Source organism: Drosophila navojoa, chromosome 2, assembly GCF_054131105.1.
Source record: "Drosophila navojoa isolate 15081-1374.11 chromosome 2, UAZ_NAV_1.0, whole genome shotgun sequence".
Taxonomy (NCBI): Eukaryota; Metazoa; Arthropoda; class Insecta; order Diptera; family Drosophilidae; genus Drosophila; species Drosophila navojoa.
The window spans coordinates 3,063,625-3,073,679 of record NC_142890.1 but is presented as its reverse complement, the minus strand read 5'-3'; the positions used below and the strand labels follow the sequence as shown (position 1 = coordinate 3,073,679).

At 43.7% G+C, this 10,055-nt stretch overlaps 3 protein-coding genes across 3 annotated transcripts; 1 reads left to right on the top strand and 2 right to left on the bottom strand.

Annotated features, from left to right (window-relative positions):
• Positions 1 to 525: 525 nt before the first annotated feature.
• On the bottom strand, positions 526 to 3,088 carry LOC108660147 (uncharacterized). Its single transcript, XM_018113440.3, has 3 exons — positions 2,726 to 3,088; positions 1,210 to 1,609; positions 526 to 1,152 (listed from the first exon to the last, which is right to left on the bottom strand). Exons 1-3 carry the CDS (start codon positions 2,864 to 2,866, stop codon positions 638 to 640), a joined length of 1,056 nt encoding a protein of 351 aa, XP_017968929.1. The 5' UTR covers positions 2,867 to 3,088; the 3' UTR covers positions 526 to 637.
• A 539-nt stretch (positions 3,089 to 3,627) lies between these two features.
• apn (apnoia) lies at positions 3,628 to 4,385 on the bottom strand. Its single transcript, XM_018113442.3, has 2 exons — positions 4,163 to 4,385; positions 3,628 to 4,090 (listed from the first exon to the last, which is right to left on the bottom strand). Exons 1-2 carry the CDS (start codon positions 4,263 to 4,265, stop codon positions 3,804 to 3,806), a joined length of 390 nt encoding a protein of 129 aa, XP_017968931.1. The 5' UTR covers positions 4,266 to 4,385; the 3' UTR covers positions 3,628 to 3,803.
• A 2,739-nt stretch (positions 4,386 to 7,124) lies between these two features.
• On the top strand, positions 7,125 to 8,495 carry Osi22 (Osiris 22). The gene is made up of 2 exons (XM_018113441.3): positions 7,125 to 7,949; positions 8,019 to 8,495. The coding sequence occupies exons 1-2, from the start codon at positions 7,232 to 7,234 to the stop codon at positions 8,345 to 8,347; spliced, it is 1,047 nt and encodes a 348-aa protein (XP_017968930.1). The 5' UTR covers positions 7,125 to 7,231; the 3' UTR covers positions 8,348 to 8,495.
• Positions 8,496 to 10,055: the final 1,560 nt, after the last annotated feature.

Below are 10,055 nucleotides of genomic sequence, written 5' to 3'. Positions count from 1 at the left end.
TTCTGAACTCTAAAGAATTTTCAACATATGCATATCATATAGAAGTATCCAATAAAAATACCAAACATTGCTTTATATTATATTTAAAGTTTTTTTTTTGTAAGACTTTACCCTTTCTAAAATTAAATTAGTTCAACCTTGAATTTGCTGAGAATCGAAATTCGTATTAGTATATAGGTCAGTTGCAGTGTATAAGGCGAGCGACTTCGGTTTGGATCTATTCAACATATGTTAAAATCTACCATGTATTATGCAATACATGGGTGAAGGCGATCAAATCGATTAAGAAAGCAATAACAAAAATCGATTTGGATTCTGAATGAGAGAGAGAGGGTAACAAAAAGAATATATTTAAGCTGCGAAATTTAGAAATTGAAATGTATTCCGAACGATAGAAAAAGTATTTCTTCAGAGGAATTTCTCGCTGACATTGAAAGAGTCAACGCCTCGATACTCGCAAATGGAGGAGGCCTTGGGCACTCTCTCTCTATCGGAGCTCCCCTCTATAGCCAATTTTCATTAAAATGCAGCTTAAGAAACGAAAGCCGTAGAACGGGAGACAGTCTTTATTGGAAGAGCATTGTTACCAAGCTGGATTCGAATTCGCTTTAATTAACTAAATTAAATTAATTTACGATCAATGGAAGCCCTCGGTGTAGCCATAGCTGATGTGCTGCGGCTGATTGGCAGCACTGGCGGCGGTGGCCGAGGAGTACGCGTAGAGCATGGCGGCCAGGAAGGCGCCGTTGTTCATTAGGAGCGACATAATGGTGGCCATCTTGAGGGTGGGCAGGATGAAGGGCAGCAAGCTGCCCAGGAGTACGATGGGCAGGACGAGTATGGGCACGGCCACCTGGAGCATGGTCGTCTTGTAGGATTGCTTCTTCTTACGCTTGTTGAGCAGTCCAACGACACCGCCGCCGCCGCCGCCGCCGTCTTCGCCGTTGCCGCCCTGACCACCGCCCAGGCCGCCTTTGTGCTTGGAGTTGCCCTCCACCTCGGGCACAAAGCTCTCGCCGCTGGCACTGGCACCGCTGCCACTCGTGCCGCTCGGGCCGCCCAAGGTGCCACCGGTCAGCGCGTGAAGATTCATGAGATGGAGCTCGTCGTCCGTGTCGCGTCGGCGTGCCCGGCCCAGGCGCGACTTGATGGCTGCAGAGCATAGACATAGTCAGCGGCAAATATATCTCTCCTGGCGCACATACTCACCCTTCTTCAGGCTAAAGTTGAGCTTGTTCTCCTTGCTGGGCACGATCTTGACCAGCATGCCGGGCAGCAAGTGCAGCTTGAGGTCGCGATTCTTGAAGAAGCGCTGAAATCTCTGCACCAGCCGCTGATTCAGCTCCTTCTCCGACATCTGCTGATACTTCTCTGTGATCAGGCTGCCCAGTTGTGTCTCCTGCCCGAAGAACTGATCGAGAAAGTCGCGCGTCATGTTGCCCGTCTGCGGCAACTGCTTCCGCTCCTCCAGCTTCTGCAGCACGAACAGCTTCGTGCAGCGCAGCATGCTGAACTCGCGCAGACACTCGTACAGTCGCATCGGTATGGTCGAGCCGAAAGTGCGTGTCACGCAGCTCGGGCTTGAGGCATCGCAGGTTTTCAAGGCGCGCTGCAAAGTATGCAACACCAAATTTCACTTTCAACTTTACTATGTGGGCGTGGGAAACAGTGCTACGTGGGCATTACGTGGATTAGTGTACTTATTGTAACTTAGCAAAGGTGTTTACGCTATTCAGGCCGGTCTCTTATCTAATTAACAATTAGCTAAAGCCTTTTTGTTAATTATTCTAAAGTTGGGAATATGTACATTAATTTAATACTTTTACAACACATTTAATTGTATAAAAACGATTATGATCTGAAGTTTTTTGTTATTTTTTTGTTCACTTTATAAAGTGGAAAATCTGTTAATCAATTTGATACTTGATATACTAAATTCAAAGCTAAGTTAATCCTTGAAAGCCTAGGAAAGCCTTGCTTATTTTAGTAGTTTTCTCTTGATAAAGTTATATTTGATGTCTATAATATGCAGATGTTCTGACTCTGGGCTGGACTACAGCCATAAAAAACTAGATTTTGGTTCAGTATTTGAAATATATGCCTATAGAACCTATGTTCGCTTACTGCAGCTGAGTGAAGAAGGCATAAAGGTAATATTTAATTAAAACCCCAGAAACGTCGAGAAAGACAGCGAAAAACGGTCGCAATTCGCAAACCTCTTCCAGTATAGTTCAACAATTACAATCAAAGGATGCCCTAATAAACTATTTACTTTTGCATAGAAGCACTTCTGCACGATTTAATATGGATTTCTTTTGATGTATAGCAATGCATTGAAGCTATGACTTTGATTAAGAATGACAAAGGCTTTTTTTCACCTTAAAATAAACTGTATCAGCCATGAACTTTAAGAACTTGATTAGCACGTACTTTGATTGCAAGGAACTTCTTTTCCTCCAATAGTAGTAGGAGTTTTCGGGGATATAAACTGAGTAGATAACTTTCTTTGATATCATTACGATACTGATATGTGACCACAATTTTAGCGTGATGAAGTCATAGACTTTGTATGAGAGAACACTTGACCCTATACAGTAGTACTTCAGTATATCATACTGATATTATTATAGTAGTATATTATTACTCGTTCCGAAATTCTGCTGTCAATGAGGCCTAACACTTAACACCAATCTAAATAATGTGATATATGTTTTTGATGCTTTACCCAATCGAAGGCCTGCGCGAGGCCCACGGCCAGCAGGATATGCACAGCGAGCACAATAACACGCATTGCGAAGTCTGAAGTTTGACGTCTCGATGTGGGCACAACTGCACGAGAGCAGCAACAGCTTTGAACTGAATGCATCAGACAGATCGCGGCGGCTGCCAGTGGCCGCCGATCCTGGTGGCCAAGCGCGGCACAGCCAACTGGTTTCACCGCGAGCGGCCAGTGGCGATCGAGCTCTCGCCAATTTAGTTTAGCAGGTCACAGTGGCTGGGGCCATGGCAGTGGCTGCAGTCTCTGCTGGCCATCGTCGGGACGGTGCATCGTTGGCCCCTTTTGGCTGGTCTGAGTTATAGTCGGCCCAGTTGCTGAAACGTACCAATTTTCAATGTCAAGAGTCAAAGAAAACAAAAAGAGGTACGCCGAAGTGTTGGCTGGATTATCGCACGATTTAATGATTGTTATTTAAAGCATGCTGCCAGCTCTTATCAGTGACAGCCTTATCAGCACTTTGTTAACTTTGCGCTGCGGGCAGGTGGCGCGGCGGTGGTTTAGAAACTTGGAAACTGTCGCAAAGTGGAACAATTGCAGCCGGACTTAAACTGGTCGACAATTGAATTGGCAGCGCCTTAATTAGCCGCACTGCCAATCAAGTGAGAGTTTTATTAATTAGTCGCCTGTCCATAATGAGATCTAAGTGCTAGAGAAATTCAATAATTATTTTCGATCAATTTATTTTCCTCTTCGATCTGCGACCCAATTCGATTGGCGGCGGGGGCGGGACTTTCTATCACGTTTAACAAACTGGAGCCGACGAAAGAACCGTAAATCATGACCCACCTGAGTCGCATACTAATCAAGAGGTGATTTCACTTTCCATCAAAGACAGCAACAAACAAATATTTGATTTCGTTAAATAATTGCGTTGTGTATTAAATAAATAAATAATTGTATATGTGTGTTTGTGCTTGTGTTGTTTGGTAAATAGATAATTTAAACTAGACTTAAATTATTATTTGGTTGCATGCTCGCTCGCTGAGGTATTCTGTGGCCTGCGACCAGCTCCAGTCCACTCCAATTACCACTCCTTCTCCAGCCACACGGGCTGCTGGGTGTGCGAGTGGGAGTAGACGACGGGCACGGGTGCCGGCGCGGCAGCGTAGGCGGCGGCCGCCTGGACGGGCAGAGCACGGGAGAGCATCTGGCCAATGGCCAGCACCAGCAGAATGACACCGACGCCCAGGCCCTTTATCGAGACGACAGTCAAGGCGGCCAGCAGGGTGGTGATCACGCCCACAACAAATGCGCCCGGCACCAGGGCGAAGCTGATGCGGCGCAGGAAATGATGACCGAAGGTGCGACTCTCTGTGTACGATAATATTAATGATATACCATATAGAATATATGAGATGATCTAGCTCAGCTCTAGCTACTAACCAGTCACATCGGAGTCATTGCTGGCCTGCTGCTGGCAGAGCACCAAATCGCAGAGCAGACAGAGACCGAGCAGCGTGATTGCAATTTTCTGAGCGGCAGCCATTTTGTTGATGCTCTTTAATCCTGAGTGTGTAATCCGTAATGCGATCTGCTCAGTGTGCCCAATGTAGACGGTACCAGTGCTGGCTGACAATTGAATGTGCTGTCCACATTGACATTGGCTTTTATCTGAGGGCTGAGGTCTGGGCCATTGGCTACTTGAAATTCGACAGCCGGACGTCGCACGAACGTGCGCCAAAACAAGCAATTCGTGCCGCTGCCGCCAAGCGGAATGTCGCGCCGTTCGATGACCAATCTGACAACGGGTCAGTATACCCTAGGGACTGAGAGAAATGGCTTTCAAGTGGTATATTGGCTGGGTCTTGGGACATCGGGGACAAGCGGAAGTTGATATTTTATATATGCCATTGTCTTATCTGAATTGAATCGATAGAGATCGATTTTGTTTATATGCAAACGATAATTATCGATAGACAGGTTGTTAAGATCAGTTAATCAATGAATGCTGACTAATATTAGTTTAGAGCTGAGATTCGACTGTCTTTTAACAGACATTGATAACGTATCGATACCAATATTGTTTACATGAAAAGTATATTATTGTATATTTTGGATAGATATCGAAACCAGAGCTATAACTTTATTTGATTATATAACCACAATAAATATTGATAAATATAATTTTCAAAATATTTTTCTACTACTAAGACTATAAGTCGTCGTTGAGTTGGTTCTATATTAAAAATGATCGATACTAGATTTAATATCGATATAAAGATTGTTCAAGCTGAATTTGTGGTAAAAGTTTGTGGCAAAGTAAAGACTTTGCCCAAGACATTCATAACATTTTGCTTCTGTCTCCAGGGCATCTTCTAGTCGTTCAGTGCCCACTAGCTTACTAGCTCGCTTATGTTTTATTTCATATTTTTATTTTGAATATGCATAGCTATCAATGATTTTCACTCTGCAACTCGGCGGTGGCAACTGCGTGCCCTTTAAGGTGCAAGCGTTGCGACTTACTTTTTGATTTTGATTTGGCTTTGGCTTTGGTCATGTTGCACTTGGGTGCTCAGATTGAAAAACTTTGGGACATGGGCATTCTTTCACGACGCGTGTCTATATATTGAGGGCAGCTGCCGACAAATAGACGGAACCATTCGCTTTCATTTCTTCTTTTGTTTTTGTGCGTATATATATACATATGTATATACATATATGAGCAAAATTGATTTATCAGCTAATTGACAAAAGGCAATGCATTTTAATTATCAATGCGTACCCATTGATAAATGTATATGTGTGCGAGTGCAGACATACTTTTGGTAGGCATTGTTCAAGTCCACAATTCACTTTCATTACAAACTGCAAAAGCCCTCGAAACGTGTCTAGCCTCTATAAAGACTGATCCATAGTACTAGATTGTGATATAGTATTATGAAGTGAATTACTTTAAAAGCGTAATCGGAATCAAATTCTATTGTATATACATAAGTACTGCTCTTTAATAGCAGATTAGATAAGTTGAATCGCAGCTCTTCTAGTAATTCGCTTATCTAGAAAAAACTTCAATTTGCTATTGTTGTTATAGAAGATAATGAGTTTTTATTATACCCTGAACGCGTTGCAAATAGGAAATCAGAGTATAATAGCTCTGTTAGAGCGTAAGTAACTAGCAAAAGTAGGCGTGGTATGCCGTATATAGCATATGTATTATGGCTTAGGGTGAGCAGTTGAATCAATCTATATACATATATGCATCTCTCCTATCGACCTCTATGTTGTATCTCATATAGACTTGGCGACTTAGATGTGTTTTTCTGTATGTCAACAGCATACTAGGTCTATCAATATTTTTAGTAGAAAACTTCTTTTGTTAATAAAATTTAAGTAAACATATTGAAATTAATATTTGTATTGAATTTATTCTTTATACTACATTCCGTTGTTCTATGTATATCAATGTATATATATTATAATCTAAATTTTGTTATTGAAATATTTTTTCGTGACAAATTGCTAAGCATAAACGAAACTGTAAATACATGAGGCACAGATCGAATTTCCAAATTACCTAGAATCGATTAGCAACGAGTTTAGATAAACGGCATTAAGTTATGTGAAAGTCGTTAGTTAGTGGAGAGGCCAAATATGTTAAGCGGATTCAATAGGAATGGCAGAATTTACTTTCTAGCCTGGATTTCAGATACAGTTGTTGGCGAGACGCGAGACACCCGCTCCCAGCTCAATCAGAGCAATCGCAAAAGCTGGAGCAGAATGAAGATGGCGAAGCTGCTGCAGCAGTAGTAGAAGAAGAAGCAGATCATTTTCCAGGCAATTCTGTCAACAACTTTCTCATGCGATAGCCGTCAGAGCTAATTGTCTCTGGTTATGGCCAAAGAATTACACGAGCGACCGTTAGCAGTCAGAGCGGGAGAGCAGCTCGCCAGACTACTTAACGTTTTCATATTATTTATGGCCAAGACGCAAGCTGGTCAATTACAGCTAAAAGAAATTCAATAATGGAGATCAATGAGAAATTGCAGGCCTACTCCAGATATCTATCGTGTTTGCACTGCAGGCCAACAATGTTTTGACCACAATTCAATTGGGGAAGATTCTGAATCGGCGTCTTCTGCCAGTGCATCTGCTTCTTCTGCTTCTTCTTCTTCACAGTCTTCTTCTTGGCTATCCAGTTGTGCCGCAAGATGTTGCAAGCGCGTTGGCAGTGACACAGTCTTAAGCTGGCTGTGCCCAATTCCAATACCAATTCCAGATCTGGTCTTGGCTTTCCTCGTAGCATGTTCTGCCACTGCGACAGCAATTGCTGCTGCTGCTGCTGCTACTGCTGCTGCTGCAGCGGCTGCTGTTGTTGCTGCTGCAACTGCCGCAGCTGAGTTGATAAAATGCATGTGGCACGCCGATCGTGCCACATTTTGTGACTGGCCAGCGTGTGGTGCGCACACACTCAGTATTCAGTGCAACGATTCTTCTCTCTGACATGCACCAAAGATGAGCCGCTTTGTGAGTTTGTTAACGCTTTTGGCGCTGTGCGCCACCTTGGCCAGCAGCCAGCAGCAGGACACGGGCGAGGCGACCACAGCGGCCTCGGAGGAGACCGCTGCGCGCGGCCTGGCCAGCAGCTATGAGCCGGAAGACAAGCCGACGCTGCGGAAGAACTCCCACATCTACATGGGCATCTATAAGAACTACAAGAGCACCTATCTGGGCAACAAGACGACCAGCGAGTACCGGAAGCGATTGCGAGAGCGGGTGAGTGCCGCGCACTTGGCCAACAATGAGGCGGTTGTGGAGCCCGCCAACGAGGCAGATGAGTACCTGGAGCAGCAGCAGCAACAGCAGCAGGAGCTGGCCATCGATGATGCCCTGGCGCAGGAGCTGCGCAACGAGGCGAATGCCGAGGCGCTGCTGGAGGCACAGACCGATGCGCCCATCTATGATGAGAACGAGACGGCGGTGGGCAAGAAGCGGCGCAAGCGCAAACGCAAGAACCGTAACAATATCAAGAAACTGGATGAGCAGCTGCCGGAGCCAGAGGCTGACTGGGATGATGAGCCCGGAGCGGACAACGTGGAGCGCTACCATGTGGGACCCGGGCTCAATGTCAGCCTCGACATGAGCAACGACATCGTGCGCGTGAAGCTCGACGGCGAGAACTTAAAGGAAATACTCGCCGCGCGCTGGCTGACCGCGGATAACAGCGAGGAAGGTGAGTTCACCGGCGATTGGAGAATATAGTGACGACTTGATATACAGTTTTACCTGCAATTACGCTTAGGTCGCGGCAAGAAGTATGATATGATGACCAAAGTGCTGCCGCTGTTCATTTTGCCGTTCCTCATCCAATCGGCGATTGTGCCGTTCCTGGTGACCAAGCTGAAGCTGCTGCTGGTCAAGTCGATATTAGTCGGCAAGCTGGCCATATTCCTGCTCATCATATCGGCCATCAAGAACAGCAACAAAATGATGCAGTCCTACGAGGTGGCGCCCTCATATTGGGCCAGCGAGCCCAGCCGCAGATCCGAGCTGGCGGCAGCGGCCTCGTCCGCGTCAGCTGCCTACAATGGCTACCGAGTGGAGGGCAAACCCACGGCCTGGGTCAACTAGAGACAGGGAGAGAGAGTGGCAGAGAGATGGGGAGCGGCAAAGAGTGAGAGAGTGTAGACAGCTAGTTGATCAAACAAACAAAAGACAAATTGCAATAAGTTTCGCGATAAGTTATAAAATATGAAAATAAATAAAAACAAATCTGGTGCGTCGCTGTGTTTTATTTATAGAGTGTGAGAGGTACTTATACGCAGGTGGTCTTTAAAAAAAATAGAGTAGAAAACAAGTAAGAAAGCTCTAGTCGAGACTGCTCGACTACGAGATCCCCTGAACCCTGCAAGCAACTGATATTTCAATAATAATTAGCAAACACACACGCACACACACACGCATCCATACAAATACACGCACACACACACGCATACAAACAAACACACGCACACACATACACATACAAACAAAGACACGCACACACTCACATATACAGGGGATTGCGCTTGGGTTGCGCTGCAGTGTTGGCAATATTATGAGAATTTATTTGTTGAATAATTTAATTTCTAAACGTGCGATCGTAATGAAACTTTCAGAACGTAATCATGATGTTCAAATGTATGTGTATACCGAAGCACAAGTCTCTAGTATTTAATATACGACTTTTACAAAGATGAGGGTGAGGGGGTGGATATAGGGGCGGGGGGTAAATTATAACAAAACCCGAAATAGTATAAAATACGTCTTAATATATATTTAAAATGTGGACACTCTAGCTATAATGATGTAGGAGATATAATTTTTTAACTAACTTTCGATAAGGTTTTTTATCGATAAAAAAATAGCGGAATGAGTTATCGTTTTTTAGTGATAAACTCGATATGCGCGCGATATATACGGACATTTTAAAAAAAAGTTGAAGTCTCTAGCTCTTATATCTTCTGAGATCGACGCGTTCATACATACGGACAGACGGACGGACGGACGGACGGACGGACGGACGGACGGACGGACGGACAGACAGACAGACGGACAGGGCCAAATCGACTCAGCTCGTCGTGCTGATCAAGAATATATATACTTTGTGGGGTCTGCCACGCCTCCTTCTGCCTGTTACATACATTTCAACAAAACCATTATACCCTGATTTCCCATTTTCAATGGGTTCAGGGTATAATGAGAGTGTAGAGTAGAAAATGAGAGTGATAGAAAAAATTAAACTTCAAAACAAGAATCCAGTGAGATTGCTTTAGTGGGGTGTACCTGACTAGATAATATGTTTACCCCTACACTCAGCATTCAATCATGCTATTCATCCACTTTTACTCATATGTATCTTTTGTTCTAGATGGCAATTCTCAAGTTTTCAGAGCATATTGATGATATTTATATGTGTGGCATCTAGTATGAAATATATTTTTGTAAGTTTAAGGGAACAACCTATGATATTCATATGCAAACTATAAGAAAAATGGCTGTAAATTCATTGGTGGAAACTTGACAAAGATGTTTCTTTGTATTCTTGGTGGTATGAAATCAAAGCTTAAAATGGAAATTAAATTAATAATAAGGAGACAAACAAATCATAATGATAGACTCGCCGTGTACTATACACTTCCATCTGCCTGATCATTTAAGATCGTCAAAGGAACTCTAAGGACTTATCTAAAATTCACGACTCAAATTCAAACTTTTCCAGCTACCTTCGTTTGCTTTTCACTAGAATATGAAATTATTTATAGCTCAAATATGTTACAGTTCATATATTTAGTATATT